The 19,314-nt window shown below is 36.9% G+C and overlaps 1 protein-coding gene and 9 non-coding genes across 10 annotated transcripts; all 10 read left to right on the forward strand.

Annotated features, from left to right (window-relative positions):
* Window positions 1-4,194: 4,194 nt before the first annotated feature.
* On the forward strand, window positions 4,195-7,335 carry LOC128244362 (zinc finger protein 271-like). The gene is made up of 2 exons (XM_052962376.1): window positions 4,195-4,285; window positions 6,173-7,335. Exons 1-2 carry the CDS (start codon window positions 4,195-4,197, stop codon window positions 7,333-7,335), a joined length of 1,254 nt encoding a protein of 417 aa, XP_052818336.1.
* Window positions 7,336-13,655: 6,320 nt separating this feature from the next.
* On the forward strand, window positions 13,656-13,728 carry Trnar-acg (transfer RNA arginine (anticodon ACG)). The gene has a single exon. It is a non-coding gene; the product is annotated as a tRNA-Arg (tRNA).
* A 759-nt stretch (window positions 13,729-14,487) lies between these two features.
* Trnar-acg (transfer RNA arginine (anticodon ACG)) lies at window positions 14,488-14,560 on the forward strand. Its single transcript has one exon. It is a non-coding gene; the product is annotated as a tRNA-Arg (tRNA).
* Window positions 14,561-15,037: 477 nt separating this feature from the next.
* On the forward strand, window positions 15,038-15,110 carry Trnar-acg (transfer RNA arginine (anticodon ACG)). The gene has a single exon. It is a non-coding gene; the product is annotated as a tRNA-Arg (tRNA).
* A 486-nt stretch (window positions 15,111-15,596) lies between these two features.
* Trnar-acg (transfer RNA arginine (anticodon ACG)) lies at window positions 15,597-15,669 on the forward strand. Its single transcript has one exon. It is a non-coding gene; the product is annotated as a tRNA-Arg (tRNA).
* A 488-nt stretch (window positions 15,670-16,157) lies between these two features.
* Trnar-acg (transfer RNA arginine (anticodon ACG)) lies at window positions 16,158-16,230 on the forward strand. The gene has a single exon. It is a non-coding gene; the product is annotated as a tRNA-Arg (tRNA).
* Window positions 16,231-16,718: 488 nt separating this feature from the next.
* Trnar-acg (transfer RNA arginine (anticodon ACG)) lies at window positions 16,719-16,791 on the forward strand. The gene has a single exon. It is a non-coding gene; the product is annotated as a tRNA-Arg (tRNA).
* Window positions 16,792-17,796: 1,005 nt separating this feature from the next.
* Trnar-acg (transfer RNA arginine (anticodon ACG)) lies at window positions 17,797-17,869 on the forward strand. The gene has a single exon. It is a non-coding gene; the product is annotated as a tRNA-Arg (tRNA).
* Window positions 17,870-18,357: 488 nt separating this feature from the next.
* Trnar-acg (transfer RNA arginine (anticodon ACG)) lies at window positions 18,358-18,430 on the forward strand. Its single transcript has one exon. It is a non-coding gene; the product is annotated as a tRNA-Arg (tRNA).
* A 486-nt stretch (window positions 18,431-18,916) lies between these two features.
* On the forward strand, window positions 18,917-18,989 carry Trnar-acg (transfer RNA arginine (anticodon ACG)). Its single transcript has one exon. It is a non-coding gene; the product is annotated as a tRNA-Arg (tRNA).
* The last annotated feature ends 325 nt before the right edge of the window (window positions 18,990-19,314 follow it).

Here is a 19,314-nt window from a genome sequence, read left to right on the forward strand (position 1 = left end):
AGGAACACCCAAAGTAATATAACTGTCGAGATTTTATTAACTGCTGTCTTCATGAAGCAAAATAAAACGCGGGATTTTTAAGGGGCTGAAAGGCACTATTGACTTTTTAATATATTTTTTATTCCATTTTTGCAGAAATAATAATAATGGGTTTGAAAATGTATTGTCTTATTCTCGTTGGTGAACAAATTGAAATATCTTCTTCATTACAATTTAATATTTATTATTCAAATTGAACAGGTTTTCTCATTTGTTTTGGCTGTAAACTTACAAAATACGAAATCATTATGCAAATAATCAAACAATAGCAAACCGATTCTTTATATTTCATTATTTGTACAGGTCAGAAATGCCGTACAGTTTACTTAGTCCAAGACTTTATCAAAGCAAATAAGAAAGACGTATTATATAATCGTAATACCACAACCTTATTTTTTTCCGCCAGAAAATATATACATGTTTCGGCATAAAAAATGGAGCTAGCCTATTAATATATAAATCTCATTTTTATGTTTTTATTAATAGAATACTCATTTTGTACATGTATACATGTATATATAACCTATATAGAAAGGGCCGTCATATTTGACTTATATTTGACTCAATGGCTTCTTCCATCACTAATTGGCAGAGATTGTCATTTTTATTGCCCCTCTCATGCTATTTATTTATTGTTTCCCGGGTTATTTGTTTACTCTACAACTCCAGAGAGTCACGGTGAATCATTTTTGAAACCACAGAAATTCATCACGCGAGTCGTATGTTTAAAACCCGTGACAGGGCACGAATTACAAATAATTGAGATGTTTTCTCGCTTCTTGTACAAAAATAAATAATTTATAGCCCCAGCAAGTGTTCAAATAAATAAAACCTTCTGACATTTACGTATTTGTACGTTAAAACTATAAAGTTTAATACCTCGTGTCATCATGTAAATGTTAACGAACCGTCTCATGGCTGTACCTGAAGTTTGTAAACGATTAAAATAAAGGTAAAAATACATTTACCATCATAGCATTCTTTACTAATTACCGTAATATTTGAAATAGAGTACATAATTCTGATATTTCGTATTTTCCTGGAGTTGATTTCTGAAACATGTGCGATTCAAAAGTGGCGGTACCTTTCTTCTAAGTATTATTTACTTTTTGCACACTCTTGCTGTTAAGAAATCAAAATTAATACCTAAACATCAAAGGCAGATCGCTTAAACACCTGTTGCAAAGCAAATGGTTTACCTGAAGAACGAAAGTTTTTAACATGCATACAATAATATAAATATTATTAAATCCGGTATTGTTGTAATAAAAATTCCTGCCAGTGCGAATAGTACGGAACTATTTCCCCGCGGAATCACTTGTCGGCATATTGCGATCATCAGATCCTCTTGTTTGCTTTATGTTATTGCAGTAAAACAACTATTTTTGCAATCATTTGTAAAGGCACTCCTTCAGGAAAATATTTATATTGCGAGAATGACTCTTAAAGATACCGACAGGTAAGCGGGAAAGTGTCTGTGTGTGTACAACTGTCTCATGACAAATACAACTTCGGCCGAACTTTTCAGTGCCTTTTTGTAGTCAGGACCATTTCATCTCCGAACGAAACTTGTTCTACTTAGTATAATAAGGGGTCTTTAACGTTTAAAGGGACTGGCCCATGTTTTTCACCCAAAAATAGTTTTCCCGGTAATGCATCTGAAAACCCTTATTTTATCATAATTTTACTCTATGATATCGTAAAAAAATCAATTTAATTGTCGGCTTCCAAGATGACCGCAATCTACACACATTTACGCCGACCCATTGTATATAAATGGTTCAACCTGTCTATATTAAAAGATGCATTTACTATACAGTCGAACCTCGCTGGCTCGAACTCCCAACGGGACCGGCGAAAATTCATCGAGCCTCGAAAAATTCGAGCCAAACGGGAATTCTTACCTGTAGGTCATAAAAGAAATATGTCCTTTATATCCAGTTCGAGCCAACGATTAATTCGAACTAAACAAGATCGAGCCAAGGGTGTTCGACTGTTCATATATTCAAAATTTTGTTAAAAGGGATTTTATTTTGTTACTTGCAACTTCATTTTCTACTTCAGTTTTTTGTTGTTTTTAAATTTAAAAAAAACCCACAACAACAAAGATAAGTGAACTTGATATTCCAATAGACAGGTTCGGCGAACGTACATTTCTTGACGAAAAAAATACACACAAAAACACACCAAGAAATTGCTTTTCACTTCAAATCAGGTGATACCTAACAAGTTAATACCGTTCGGTTTTTTTGCCACAAAATTAATGCTTCTTTGTAACGGCAAGTGCTTGGAAAACAATTACGGCAAACAATCGTCGAGCATATAGCAGCGAAACAAACGTGGGCTGAAGGCGCTGCCAATCAAACCACAATATGATTAATTTCAGAACTGTCTAGGCAACCATTCACCAGTTGTAAGCACATGTAAACACGGCATTAAATGAACGCTTTGCAACCTATTACATGCTTCAACGAAATACCGCACATTTTCCTTAAAATTTGTATTCCTTTGAATTCTAAATGTCCCGGAAATTTATTGCGGATAATCTTCGCTTTGGGTATGCATCTTTCTTCAATTTTCTTCCGCATACTTCGTATCTGTCATTGACGAGTTTGTTTTGAAACAGAGGGTCATTTTTCTACATGTCCATGTTTCTTTTAACATCAAAGATAGCCTATTAATTGGGCATATGAACTTTTGAAAGAAATGATAATAAATATGATCTGGAAAAATCAATTAATTATGTAGATGCTGAGCGTTCTGACTGATCTATGTCGACATGGAGATGTGGTGCCGTTTGAACCGGCGAGAACCATGAACTTCAAATTGACCAAATGACATGAACCGTTAGGCAAATGAATTAATGGACCTCTTCTTTCGGCCAACATATTAATGATCGCTGTTTTACCAACAGTAGCACTACTGACTTCAGAGACACGACGAGGGGCCGAAGGTTTCAGTAGAGGTTCAATTCGTGCATTCAAAACCATTAGACATATGGGGAAAGCTATCGTTGACATGGGGGTTCATTCCAAAAATGATATCATAATTTAGTTGGAAAAAAGGTAGTTCTTTGACATAAACGGGAAAAGGTGTTGTTCATGCATTGGTATATATGTTGACCAGTGTCGAAAGAGTAAACTTTAGGCCCAAAGCATGTACTCTTAAGTTTAACACTTTAAAAGACAATATTTTTGAAAATGTCTGACTGTTAAACTATTTGTCCAGAAACAAGAAACGACGCATTATACAAAATTTCCTATGAATTCATACTAGAATATTATTTGTAATTTTAAGTCAGAAAATCGCATTTCGTAATATCTTGTAATAACAAAATTACAGATTTAAATAATACATATTTTTCTTTGAGACCAGTTATGTTCATGGCATTGAACTAAATGAGCGACCAGGGGACCTGACGACGCCAACATGGTTCAACATAGAAATTCCTCAAAACAGGTTTTCCTGAAAAAGTGTCAAACTACTAGGCAGAGAAAAACGAGAATATTGTCTTTGTAATGTGTATTATTCGGTTTGCCATACTTCCAAGACACCTTCCTATTTTGACACCAAGTTCTGCAATTCTCATATAATTATAATGTCAATGGAATATTATAGCAAAATAACAGTCAGAATATTTCAGTCTGTTATTGAAGAGATATTATAAATGCAGTCGCATTCTCAAGAGAATTTGAGACAAAATGGGCATAATTTGTATCTGACATTCCTTTATCGTGGCTTTCATGGTTGGAGACGATTTTAATCGCTAGATTTGCAGGAATTTTGTGGCACGCGATCCTCTGAGAATTCAAAAATGTTTATCCAATGAGAAAAGAGGTATGGGCGCGTGCAATTCGTCGTGCGCATCAGGAGGGCGGAGTTAACGGTTCTTTGCTTGTAGGCGATTGGCGGAGATGCCCAGAAGTCTGCGATATGAAATTAAGAAGTCAATTATCACCTCTGTGGAATTGTAGATGCTGTAAAGTAATGAATACACATATCTTACAAGATAATCATAAATTCTGGCATTGTGGTGAAAACAGTTGAACACGAAAAGTCATACTAGAGATACATTCGAGTGGTTGAAAGAGTGGACATTTAATTGACATTTGCGGAATATATCTTAACGTTTATGGTGAAAAGCCAAAAAAAAAGATGACATCAAAGCCAAAAACGTTTACAATATCGGACATTCTGCAAAAAGATTCGAAGAAGGAACAGAATGATATTGGTGACAACCAATCAGGTATGTTAATGCATTTATTTAAATAATTCTACATGTTAGTTTTAAAAGATATGAGAATGACTAAAATATACATATATGTACAGACAAAGAGTCAACTCATTTCAAGTTTAACTTAACACGGTCAATTCAGCATTAAAAATTGTAAAACATACACTAGCAAAATATACATTAAACGATGAAACAAACATTAAAAAACCTAGTTTGCGCCGTTAAGGAGTTCACATAGGAATAGCGTAAGTTACAATATAGTATATGTTTTAAAAACATTTTTTAAAGTATAATTATTAGTATCCTTTACAATAAACAACTAAAATAGCCCGTATAGCTTTTGCTGAGAAATGTGCATACATTATTTTAATATATTATATATTCATGACAGTTGTACTATCTTTATAATACGATATACCACATCTATTATATAAAAGAAAACCTCAAAAAGACTTTGTTATTTATTGAAATGAGTAATTATCTACAGGGTAAATTAATAGCATCGATTAAATTCAATTTCATCAATAATACTGCTTTTTTATAGATTTACATGTATTTTTAAATTAGGCATCGAAATATAGAAAACAATGCAGTGAAAAAGGGCCTTTGTAAATAAATAAAAACATAAGTAAATAAATAAAAAACGGCTTAAAACCAAATTAAGAAAGAAAATCCTTAAGCATATAACAAATACAAAATATAGCAGGTCATTGGACAATTTTAATTTAAGTTGAATAAAAATGTTCAACGGAATGGCAGTCAAAAATGTGTTGTTGTTTTTGTAATATTAAATGTAGGCAAAAAAAAACAGCCTTGAAGAATCAAATAAAACATTTAATGCAACAAATTAATTCTAATTGGTACGCCATTCTGGCATTCGTTTAATTTGCAATTAAAAATACCGAGCAAGTTTTTACTCTCAGAAAATAAAGATGATCTCTGTTGCTGATAAGAATTTAAGTGGATTGCTAAGAAGTTTTGTTAATATGAATTTTGTAGGAAACTGCTTGTCATTAAAGCTGCGGTGGTGATTATTACGTTTGGGTGTTTAGCGTGGGGTAGAAGAGTCTGAGACAACATCACTAGCGACTGACATCAGCTCATGTTAAAACACCGAAATATGACTTATCAACGGCGATCATGACATTTTAATGATTTGAATAAAAATATAACTAAGTGCCTCATATGTCATGAAAAATACATAGAAGTGCAAACGAGACTTTTCCCAATTATTTCTACCCAAAACTCATGACAAACGACTATTATTTTTTGAGCAAGTAAATGTTCGTAATGTTCCTCTAATGACACTGTTTTGATGGTTAAAGTTTTAAAAAAGAGTTCAGATAATCATAATTGCAATACAAGTCAGCATACATATTGCAGAGTTAATACCTTTATTGAACATAGTAAGGGCTGTGCACAAGAAAAGTCGTTAACCAATTATGCAACAGCAAATATGGTTCAATTGTTCAAAGGAGTATTCAAAAGCATTCATGACCAGGCAGGCATGTGACTTCTGTAGCCCATCCCAGCACGTGGTCCGCGTGTGGAATCTGGCTCCAGAATGCACGCGCATACCGACCATTGTGGCGGTGATTAGGACGACCCGTGCTCAATTATGTTTGTTTTGTTTACACTGCCGTCCACGGCCGCACGGCGCTCGCCATTACACTTGTAACCACTTCCACATACTTATGGAAAATTGATGATACCATTCCTCTAAACAGCTTCTCACTTCAGCCTCATAAACGAGATCTGTGTGTAAAATGAAAGAAAGTAATTTATAGGAATCAAATAATGTTTATTACTTCCTACTTCCCCTCAGTAAACATTTTATTTCATAAGACGTATATATAGATCTGTGTCCAAATGATTTACAATGGTTTTGTACCATTTCAGGTGTCCCAGTGACATGCCCTGTGCCGGCGCTTCCTACTCCTCCTACGTCACCTGAAGTGACATTGACAGAACATATTTCAAGGACCAAATCCATCGACACACCGAAACGAAAGCCCGACGACGCTACGAGCAAACGTCGGGACCCGATAGGCCGGCTATTGGATAGCTTGGGCAAAACCGACATTCTGACGTCACAAACTATGGCACCGAGTGCATTTTCCCCGATCATGTCCTGTCCTGGGACAGCGCAGTTGTCCCCTCTGGCTATGTTGGCAAAATGTGACCGCAGGTGCTACCAGACGTCACCAAATATGACGTCATGCTATCCATATATGACGTCACCTGTAGCGACATCGCACGCCAGTCCCAACGGATTGACTCAAGAACAAATACATTTTTTACAGGCACAGAGACTCGCTCACCAGCAGCAACAATTACAACAACAGCAGCACATACAACAACAGCAACGGTTCGCTTTAGCTCAAGGGTTAAATCCTTATTTGATGCAAGGATGCGTACCACAAACCCCACGCCAACTTCAGTCATTACGTGAGCAACAAGAAAAGTCAATAACCATGGACCAATACAATGCAAGCTTACTAGCTCAGCAACAATTAATGGCCAGCAGACATGCCCAGAATATGGCGTCACCATTTTTGATGTCATGGATAAAATCAGCGGATTCGCTGACATCATATCCACCCAAAGAGTCTCGAATTCCACCACCGCCCAGATATCAATGCGAGGACTGTAAAAAGAGCTACTCCACATTTGGTGGGTTGTCCAAACACAAGCAGTTCCATTGTGTAAGTCATGTAAAGAAAGAGTTCAATTGTAAATACTGTGACAAGTCATACGGATCATTGGGTGCCTTAAAAATGCACATACGGACCCACACCCTACCGTGTAAATGTAAACTATGCGGTAAGGCTTTTTCGCGACCATGGTTACTGCAGGGTCACGTGAGAACACACACCGGGGAGAAGCCATTTAAATGTGCGCACTGTGGCCGGGCGTTCGCGGACCGATCCAACCTGCGCGCGCATCTTCAGACTCATTCTGACATTAAGAAATATGGGTGCAAGAACTGTTCCAAAACCTTTTCCAGAATGTCGCTGCTGTTGAAACACGAGGAGGGAAGTTGTATGGGACTCAGACGGTAGCGAACTATGGCTCTCCATGTTCAATAGTGCTTAATATGTTTTATAAAGGTGTTATTTTATCTCGAAAAAAACATATTCTTGGAAAATGTGATATTTAAATTATTTCATAAACTTGCGAAATTAATATGTAAAATTGTAATAAGATAATACTATATAACTATTGTAATTATTTATATGATAATGTATATTATGATATAACCAAATAAAAACGTAGCCCAAAAAAACAATTAAACTTAAATGTATTTTTTTTGTTCCAACTCCCAACATTTATAAAATATAATACCTTGTCCAGAGCACCGAAGACCTTTTTTCCGGGCAAATCAGCAGCAATGCTGTATATGGTCACATGATATGGTGAGTCCATTTTTTTTTATTGGAATAATTTTAAAATATAAAGACCTCAAATTTAGAAGAGAAAAAAAACTTGTATGTTTAAAACACAAGTATGACAAAACAGCCTTCAACTGGATCGATGTTTCATTATTAGTTCAACTGAAACACACACTATCATGATTATAATATGATACCGGTTTCCACCGAAAGTGAGGCGAGATATGGAACTTGCACATTTTCTAGCTATTATGGCGTCAGGACATTTCTTGTTTTAAGTTTGAAGTTATATAGTCTGCAATGGATTTTGATGTTATGATATAGGTTTTCGATTTATTTGTGGGAATCTTTCGATAACAAAACCCATAATCACTACATTACAAATGCATGTGAGGTCGGCTGCCTACCGGCGTCAAGTTAGCGGCCTACCGGCCTAGCAGCATGAATTTAGCACCCTGGCGGTGGGGCGGCCTAATATTTCATTTCACTTACAATAGCAGTTGCATTAATATTTGATCTAAATCAAGTGTTAAATCATGTTTTTTCGAAGTCTCTTACCGAACGTGTCATGTTAATTAACCAATTTTCGCGCATGTGAACATTAATATTGCACAAAACGCATTTGTATTTTCATTGAATAAATTGCCGCTTGACCAGGGATCAGCCGCAGCCGAAACTTGCGGGCAGGGTGACAAATGAGCCAGGTCGGACCAGAGCTCTCTTAGACCTTTATAACGGTACCTCGATCGACGTGATCGTCCAAGCGGTTTCAGAGTTATGGCCTAACATAATGTCCCTGCCTTTCCCTAATGTAAATATTCTACTGCTACAGATCACGAAATATATAAAGGCCGTTAGGCCTCTACTTTCACGCCGCCATGTTGAAGGCGATCAGACCGACAATCATAAAAATATTAAAATGCCAACATCACGCCGCCATGCAACTAGACCTTAAGGTTGCCAACTTCACGCCGCCATGCCACAAGACCGCCAGGCCGCCAACTGATTGCCGCCATGCCACTAGACCGGCAGGCCGCCAACTGATTGCCGCCATGCCACTAAAACGGCAGGCCGCCAACTGAACGCCGCCATGCCACTAGACCGCCATACCGCCAACTGAAGCCGCCATGCCACTAGACCGCCAGGCCGCCAACTGAACGACGCCAAGACACTAGACTGTCAGGCCGCCAACTGAACGCCGCCATGCCACTAGACCGCCAGGCCAACAACTGAACGACGCCAAGACACTAGACTGTCAGGCCGTCAATTGAACGACGCCAAACCACTAGACCGCCAGGCCAACAACTGAACGACGCCAAGACACTATACTGTCAGGCCGACAATTGAACGACGCCAAGCAACTAGACCGCCAGGCCGCCAACTGAACGACGCCAAGACACTAGACCGCCAGGCCAACAACTGACCGCCGCCATGCCACTAGACCGCCAGGCCACCAACTGAACGTCGCCATGCCACTAGACCGCCAGGCCGCCAACTGAACGCCGCCATGCCACTAGACCGCCAGGCCGCCAACTTAACGCCGCCAAGCCACTAGACGGCCAGGCCACCAACTGAAAGTCGCCATGCCACTAGACTGACTAGACCACCAACTGAACGCCGCCATGCCACTAGACCGCCAGGCCACCAACTGAACGCCGCAAAGCCACTAAACCGCCGGCCGCCAACTGAACGCCGCCATGCCACTAAACCACCAGGCTGCCAACTGAACGCCGCCATGCCACTAAACCACCAGGCCGCCAACTGAACGCCGCCATGTCACTAGACCGCCAGGCCGTCAATTGAACGCCGCCAAGCCGCTAGGCGGGAAACTTCACGAACTAATCTGGACCATGATCCAATAATAATAATAATAATAATAATAATAATAATAATAATAATAATAAATAATAAAAATGTTTTACAACGTGGTCTTCTACAAAAAAAAAACTTGTCAATAAACAACATAATTGTAATCGTATAGTACTAATTATATAAATCTCACTTCATTGATCAACACAAGACAGGCACACCCTCAAAATATAAAATAAATAAATCCATGTAGTATCATAATAAGATATATATTATATAAACGTGCAAAATGACAAAATCTGTATATGTTTGAGCATCAGGTATTGCCTTTATTTTTGTTTAAATCCTGCCAAAGAAACAAAATGTCAAAGACAAGTAAGCATATCATTAACGATATAGTTAAGAAAAGTCTTGCTGACTGGCAGTTTCACTTTAGCGTTGAATTTTTGTGCCATATATTCGTTTGTTGACATAGCATCATTATTTCTAATTGATTTATGATTATACACATTAACACAAACAAATAAAAAATAAATGTTTTCGTTTCTTTAATTTTTAATCAATGCTTAAAATAACATTACTGGTTCATGTATGGAGTATTTAGTTTAACCATTTTTTATATGAATAAATGCTATAATGCGAGTTTAATGATATAAAAAAATCATTATAAAAATATCATTATTGAACTACGTAATATGTTGCATATATAGTATTAGAAACTACGAGGGCTGTTCGTAAAGTTTGTGGACAGGAGTAAATTCATCCCACCAAATATTAATGTAAACAATACAGCATATATACGATATGTCGTATGAAGAAGTTTAAAAAAATCTTATTGGTATGGGCTTTCTATGTGCAGTTTTTAACGAACAACCTTTTCGGTTCGTAGCACTTTGACACGTCATGGCGTCCGGTGAATTAAAAAGGCAATATATTTTAAAGACTGTTATCTGCCCATATAGTTACTAGATGTTGTATCTTATTACCCGTTTCTTTAAGATCAGTTAAAATTTATTTAGATCTCCCGTTTCCTCATGTGGGACTATGTACGGTAAACAGTGGTTACGCAATGCTCATAAAAACACTCTTTTAAAGCTGCACTCTCTTGGAATGAGCCATTCTGTAAATATCTGAAAACCAGTGGTATAAAGACCACCGGCAAAATATCAGATCGCAGTTTTTCATATATTCGTTCGAAAATCAATGATAATGCATAAACCATCATTTTTCATCATAAATATGAAAACCTGCAATCTGATTTTTGTCGGCAGTCTTATATCACTGGTTACTACGCATTTTTGCAAAAATTGGCTCGTTCCAAAACAAAAAAAATAGATAAATAAAAGTTGTCAATACGTTTAATCTGTGAGAGTGCAGCTTAAAAGGCGCATGTCGAAACAGATTCAAGGTCAGAAACTTCCGTTTGAAGCCATTATTCGATGAAATTTATAAAATATTTGGAGAAAACATATGCACATTCCTATCAAATGTGAAAATGATCAGGTGTTAGGGGTAAATGTTTAGAATTAACCGCAAAACAGTTCATGCCAAGAATCTTTAGTGCTCCGTATTTAATGTCAATTTCAAGGATTTCAACGTTGATTTTTTCGCCCATGAGTTTCTTAATCCGATAAAATTCTTCTACGTTTATGATCATATTTAAACTTTGTACAATGTTTCAAGTGGTGTTCGAGCTATTAGATATCAATGTTGAGTTTTCATATGAAGTTATCATTGACCTGTAGAAATTACTAGTATATGGCTTAAAGGTCCGTGGGATCATGCAAGTTTATTTAAATTTCAAGTATTTTGCAACCCAAAATATTTTCAAAATGCTGAGTGGTCCATACCGTCTTAGTTTTCTTAGTATCGTTAACAAAAAATATTATATATGGCCATATTTACAAACTGAATCTGTGTCTTAAATGATTGGAAATATGTGACTCTTTTGTTAGATTAGCATTCCAAGCCTATAATGATATTTTAAAATACGAAGCCTGTCCACGAAATTTATACGAACATACATGATCTTTGACTTGGATAATTTTATATTGGAATGTTTCCAGTTTATTAGGATCTTGTTTAATAAAAAAATATTTCAAAACACTGTCTTAAGATTCTGATCCCGTTAAAATAATGATCGTAAGGATTTTCCAGGCCTTAACCCGCTTTTGGCGTAAACTGCGTTTCAATAAATATACGTATTAAAGAGCATTTATTGTGTAGACTCTGCCCGTAGCTGAACATGGCTGTCTCCAGCGAAGTCTTATTATAGCGCAGCTTAAGGTTTAAGACTAAGATCAGGGGCTGATCCAGAAATTGACGTTAGAGGGGGTGAAACTTTGGGGCGCAACCCTTTGACATACGCCCTTACCTCAGAACCGAATGTATATGGCATAAACATTTGCAGGGGGGTTGGGGGTTACTACCTCAAGCATATTTTAACAATTTATATTAAGAAATGCTGCATTTTAAGCGTAAGTGATTATTTCTTTTTCGCCCATCTTAAAATGAAAGGTAGACTTGGAAGATTTTAGAGGGTGCGCGCGCCGGGTGCGCCCCCCTCTAAAGCCGCTAGTGAAGCTATGTTACTGTAACAGGACCAAGTTAAATTGTCCATGAAATAAACATATTTCAATGTTTTCTATTAAAGCACAAATATACTTCACAATGTGCATTAGTAACATACATAAATATAGGGTAGGTTGATTACAGCGCGTAAGTCTTAACTTTCACTTTCGTTTTGAGACTTCCGTGTACATCTTTAAAAAATAATCTACTCAGCGGCTTTGCTTACTGCTGCATTCATTTGGCAGGGGGTAAACAAACTTGTAGTATGTGTCAGTTCCCCCACAGCCTCAAAGAAAGGTAAAAAGTGGGTCAAAAGCTGTAGGTGTGCCGATAATCTGACATGTATAAATGTTAGAATGTCACCGCTATTTCAAAGGTACATGTACTGGATAGTTCTTTAACTATTTGTAGCTGACTGATTATACTGTTCTTGTTAAAAGATGTTCAATTATGTTTAAGGGCCTATTAACAATACAATATGCTTAAGTTTTAATGATATTAAATGTCTTATTATATACCAGGCGCGTAGCTAGGGCCAATTTGTGATTACGCAGATTGATGTCTCGGGGTAGTTGTGGGAGGAACTATTTTAAGTATGAGTGTTTTTAGTATGTCAAAATTTCATAACGCAACTGCGTATTTGCGTTCAGTCAGCTACGCGCCTTTATACTATAATAATATTATAAATGTTAAAATATTTTTGTCTTGTTTTACCTATGTAGACGGGAAAGTTGAATGAAATCAACATACGCTACGCGCCTGTATACTTTAATATAAATGTTAAAATAATTTATTGTCTAGTTTTTCCTATGTAGACGGGAAATTTGAATGGGAATTTAACTTGTTTATTGCTGTTGACCAAGTTTAATATAGCTGTGTCTAAACAAACAGGAATGAGCTTTATTTTCATTAAAATATATGTACAGTAACTGATATATAATTCTCTACACTTGCGGACCCCCCCCCCCCCCAAAAAAAAATAAAATAAATAAATAAATAAATAAATAAAAAAAATAAAAATAAATAAAAATAAATAAATAAATAAATAAATAAATAAATAAATAAATAAATAAAATTAAATAAATAAATTAAAAAAATGAATTGTTCCAAAACAGAGTAATGGTAATAAAATACGCCTATAATGCACGACTTTGACTATAAATTGCTAAAATTTTCGTACCCAATTGCCAACACCTCAAGTTAAAAAATTACGCCCCTGAGTTACGCCCCCTCAAACCTCAAATCTTGTTACCGCCCCTAGCCTATGCTATGATTCACATGCCATTCATCACAAGAAATATATGATTTCATACTTTGAGATCATGTGATAAATGAAATGTGAATCAAAACATTGACTGGATACCATGGTATGGATTCACAAGTCATTTATCACATGACCTACGATTGGACATAATATGTATCTTATCTTGTCTTATCTTATCTGATCTTAGCCAACATGATTTCTTTACATAATTATTAATTTAAAATATATTTGTCTTCGTCTGTCAGCTATATACTGTAAAGTAAAACTTACAAATAAACAGGATAGGTTTAAGACGAGTTAAAATAGTATTGAGTATATAATGTTAAATTTATGTCTGCAGTCAGCAGGTCCCGTGGCCCAATGGATAAGGCGCCTGACTACGAATCAGGAGATTGCAGGTTCGAGTCCTGCCGGGATCATACTTTTTTAATATTTTTGCCCACCAACATCAAGTTGATAATGGCAGTATACAATTATTCACAATTGTTTTTGAAAAAAAAAAGAAAGAAAAATTATAGATTCATAGGGTATGACAAAACATTTCTGTGATATCCGTATCCGAATATGACTATCCGAATTATGACCACTTGCGAAAACAAATTGACATTATACTGACCTGGTAGCGATTTAAGAATATGTTTAGCGTGTAAGTAGGTTGTTACCTTTGGTTTTATAACCTTTGACAGTTGCATGCCCTGTTATTTGTTTAATTTGACGGAACGAGCGATTTTAATTTGAAACACACAGAATGACGATTTGCCTTTTTGCCTAAAGTACCAGTATTTCTCGAAATATGCATTTTATTGAAGTGTATTTGAAATTGTACATTTTTTGAAACTTTATTATCTTCTGAAACGCATGTGAGTTATTTAGAGGCAATTGGTTGAACAATAAGCTATGACTTTTAATATAACACCATCGCAGTATGAGGGCCATTTTATGTCAACCTATATAATATGTAATCATGTATAGTATTACGGAATATATTGGGAAAAGACATCATCGTGGAACTTTGGGTTGATCTAGATCTATAGGTTTTTATGGTTAATGTTTATGTTTAAAAATGAACCTATCGTTTTAATAGTGGTGGTAATGCCCATATGACTCTCTTTTTTTAGATATAACCAATGTATAATAGTATTAATTATTCAGTCAAACATAAAGACGAAGGTGGACAAGGTCCCGTGGCCCAATGGATAAGGCGCCTGACTACGAATCAGGAGATTGCAGGTTCGAGTCCTGCCGGGATCGTACTTTTATCATAGATTTCGGCCCATACATGTTTGATGTTGTCAACGATTGATAAAAGCATAGTCATTGTAACATTAATACATGCCTACATAACGTCACTTAATACGGTGGTTAAAATAAATCAGCTTTTGATCAATCTACGGTCAGCTGGACCTTTTGTTCATTTGTATGACGTATATTTATTCTGATATGTTTATTGCAAATAACATATTTTGAAAATCAGAGAATGTGAGACCGTGTAAGAACACTTTTACTACAGGTTGGATACGATTTCGTGCCAAGATTTTGCAACTCGGGTACCAGGAATTTTTCTCCCGTTTCGACTTGTGCTTATATTTTGAGATCTGCTAGCATTTTAACTACATTTTGTTACATTGACACATCGCTGGTTTTGATGCGTGCCAGTGCAAGTCTTTTACCCTGTAGGTCTACTTTCATGCATTAATTCAGGCGTATAGTAGGGAGTTATAACAAGCAGGTCCCGTGGCCCAATGGATAAGGCGCCTGACTACGAATCAGGAGATTGCAGGTTCGAGTCCTGCCGGGATCGCAATTTTATCAAAGATTTCGGCCCATACATGTTAAATGTTGTTAACGATTGATAAAAGCAAAGTCATTGTAACATTAATACATGCCAGCTAAACGTCAATTACTGTTGAAAAAAATAAATCAGCTGATAATACATGTAAGGTCAGATGAACCTTTTGTTTATTTTACACACGTGAGTATAACCTATATTTTTTCTGATTTATTTATTGCATAAACATATTTCAAAAATCAGAGAACGGTGATACCGTTTAAAAATACTTATAAGTTATTACAGGTGGGCTACGATTTCGTTCCAACATTTGGTTGGGTACCAGAAGATTTTCACCTGTTTCGACTTGTGCTAATTTTTTAGATCTGCTAGTATTTCAACTTCATTTTGATGCATTGACACATCGCAGGTATTGATGCCTGCCGGTGCAAGTTTTATACCTAGCAAGTCTACTTTCATGCAACAGAATTGGCGTAAAGTAGGCAACTTGTCAAAGCAGGTCCCGTGGCCCAATGGATAAGGCGCCTGACTACGAATCAGGAGATTGCAGGTTCGAGTCCTGCCGGGATCGTACTTTTATCGAATATTTCAGCCCATACGTGTTTCATGTTGTCAATGATTGATAAAAGCATTGTCATTGTAACATTAGTACATGCCTACTTTACCTCAAATACAGTGGTAAAAAATAAATCAGCTGTCGACCCTTCCTTGGTGCAGCTGGACCTAATGTTAGATGGAACACACGTGAGTATGACATATATTTATTCTGATATTTTTATTGCGTGAACATATTTTAAAAATCAGAGAATGTGATACAGTTTAAGAATACTTATACTACAGGTTGGCTACGATTTCGTGCCAATATTTAGCGAACTTGGGTACCAGGATATTTTCTCCCGTTTCGACTTGTGCTTATATTTTGAGATCTGCTAGTATTTCAACTACATTTCGGTGCATTGACACATAGCAGGTATTGATGCGTGCCAGTGCAAGTATTATACCTAGCAAGTCTACTTTAACGCACGAGATTTGGCGTAAAGTATGCACATCTGACAAGCAGGTCCCGTGGCCCAATGGATAAGGCGCCTGACTACGAATCAGGAGATTGCAGGTTCGAGTCCTGCCGGGATCGCACTTTTATCGAATATTTCAGCCCATACGTGTTTCATGTTGTCAATGATTGATAAAAGCATAGTCATTGTAACATTAGTACATGCCTACTTTACGTCAAATACGGTGGTAAAAAATAAATCAGCTGTCGACCCTTCCTTGGTGCAGCTGGACCTAATGTTAGATGGAACACACGTGAGTATGACATATATTTATTCTGATATTTTTATTGCGTGAACATATTTTAAAAATCAGAGAATGTGATACAGTTTAAGAATACTTATACTACAGGTTGGCTACGATTTCGTGCCAATATTTTGCGAACTTGGGTACCAGGATATTTTCTCCCGTTTCGACTTGTGCTTATATTTTGAGATCTGCTAGTATTTCAACTACATTTCGGTGCATCGAAACATCGCACGTTTTGATGCGCGCCGGTGCAAGTATTATGCCTATAAAGTCTTCTTTAGTGCTGCAGAACTCGCGTACAGTAGGAATCTATGCGAAGCAGGTCCCGTGGCCCAATGGATAAGGCGCCTGACTACGAATCAGGAGATTGCAGGTTCGAGTCCTGCCGGGTTCGTACTTTTATCAAAGATTTCGGCCCATACATGTTTGATGTTGTCAACGATTGATAAAAGCATAGTCATTGTAACATTAATACATGCCTACATAACGTCACTTAATACGGTGGTTAAAATAAATCAGCTTTTGATCAATCTATGGTCTGCTGGACCTTTTGTATATTTGTATGACGTATATTTATTCTGATATGTTTATTGCAAATAACATATTTTGAAAATCAGAGAATGTGAGACCGTGTAAGAACACTTTTACTACAGGTTGGATACGATTTCGTGCCAAGATTTTGCAACTGGGGTACCAGGAAATTTTCTCCCGTTTCGACTTGTGCTTATATTTTGAGATCTGCTAGCATTTTAACTACATTTTGTTACATTGACACATCGCTGGTTTTGATGCGTGCCAGTGCAAGTATTTTACCCTGTAGGTCTACTTTCATGCATGAATTCAGGCGTAAAGTATACATCTATCCAAGCAGGTCCCGTGGCCCAATGGATAAGGCGCCTGACTACGAATCAGGAGATTGCTGGTTCGAGTACCGCCGTGATCGCACTTTTATTACAGATAACGGCCCATACATGTTTGATGATGTGTTTGATTACAGGGCTTTTTTCTGTACTGCCCACGGGTCCGACTATTGGACCCATTCCCAAATCAAAATATAAGATATTTTTCCCAATTTTCAGAAAAATTCCCAATCAAAATTGAAAAAAACAAACAACATCATAAAAATGAAGATGATGTAAAGTTTTGGAGGTAAATGAATTAAGAAAAAGTTGATTTTCATCACATTCAGAGATCACACTGTCACGATTTATTGCAATTGATAGGGTTAATTTTCTCCCGTTTCGACTTGTGCTGATATTTTGAGATCTGCTAGTATTTCAACTACATTTCGGTGCATTGACACATAGCAGGTATTGATGCGTGTCAGTGCAAGTATTATACCTAGCAAGTCTACTTTAACGCACGAGATTTGGCGTAAAGTATGCACATCTGACAAGCAGGTCCCGTGGCCCAATGGATAAGGCGCCTGACTACGAATCAGGAGATTGCAGGTTCGAGTCCTGCCGGGATCGCACTTTTATCGAATATTTCAGCCCATACGTGTTTCATGTTGTCAATGATTGATAAAAGCATTGTCATTGTAACATTAGTACATGCCTACTTTACGTCAAATACGGTGGTAAAAAATAAATCAGCTGTCGACCCTTCCTTGGTGCAGCTGGACCTAATGTTAGATGGAACACAAGTGAGTATGACATATATTTATACTGATATTTTTATTGCGTGAACATATTTTGAAAATCAAAGAATGTGATACAGTTTAAGAATACTTATACTACAGGTTGGCTACGATTTCGTGTCAATATTTTGCGAACATGGGTACCAGGATATTTTCTCCCGTTTCGACTTGTGCTTATATTTTGAGATCTGTTAGTATTTCAACTACATTTCGGTGCATCGAAACATCGCACGTTTTGATGCGCGCCAGTGCCAGTTTTATGCATATAAAGTCTACTTTATTGCTGCAGAACTCGCGTACAGTAGGAATCTATGACAAGCAGGTCCCGTGGCCCAATGGATAAGGCGCCTGACTACGAATCAGGAGATTACAGGTTTGAGTCCTGCCGGGATCGCAATTTTATCAAAGATTTCGGCCCATACATGTTAAATGTTGTTAACGATTGATAAACGCAAAGTCATTGTAACATTAGTACATGCCAACTAAACGTCAATTACTGTTGAAAAAAATAAATCAGCTGTTAATACATGTAAGGTCAGATGAACCTTTTGTTTATTTTACACACGTGAGTATAACCTATATTTTTACTGATTTATTTATTGCATAAACATATTTTAAAAATCGGAGAACGGTGATACCGTTTAAAAATACTTATAAGTTATTACAGGTGGGCTACGATTTCGTTCCAACATTTGGTTGGGTACCAGAAGATTTTCACCTGTTTCGACTTGTGCTAATTTTTTAGATCTGCTAGTATTTCAACTTCATTTTGATGCATTGACACATCGCAGGTATTGATGCCAGCCGGTGCAAGTATTATACCTGGTAGGTCTACTTTCATGCACGAGTATTGGCGTAAAGTAGGCAACTTGTCTAAGCAGGTCCCGTGGCCCAATGGATAAGGCGCCTGACTACGAATCAGGAGATTGCAGGTTCGAGTCCTGCCGGGATCGTACTTTTATCAAAGATTTCGGCCCATACATGTTTGATGTTGTCAACGATTGATAAAAGCATAGTCATTGTAATATTAATACATGCCTACATAACGTCACTTAATACGGTGTTTAAAATAAATCAGCTTTTGATCAATCTACGGTCTGCTGGACCTTTAGTTCATTTGTATGACGTATATTTATTCTGATATGTATATTGTAAATAACATATTTTGAAAATCAGAGAATGTGAGACCGTGTAAGAACACTTTTACTACAGGTTGGATACGATTTCGTGCCAAGATTTTGCAACTCGGGTACCAGGAATTTTTCTCCCGTTTCGACT

The sequence above is a fragment of the Mya arenaria genome, chromosome 8, assembly GCF_026914265.1.
Source record: "Mya arenaria isolate MELC-2E11 chromosome 8, ASM2691426v1".
In the NCBI taxonomy this organism is placed as follows: Eukaryota; Metazoa; Mollusca; class Bivalvia; order Myida; family Myidae; genus Mya; species Mya arenaria.

Coding starts and splice junctions, on each gene's coding strand:
- LOC128244362 (XM_052962376.1), top strand. CDS start 4,195: ATGACATCAAAGCCAAAAACGTTTACAATATCGGACATTCTGCAAAAA. Junction 4,286..6,172: donor TATTGGTGACAACCAATCAG/GTATGTTAATGC, acceptor GTACCATTTCAG/GTGTCCCAGTGACATGCCCT.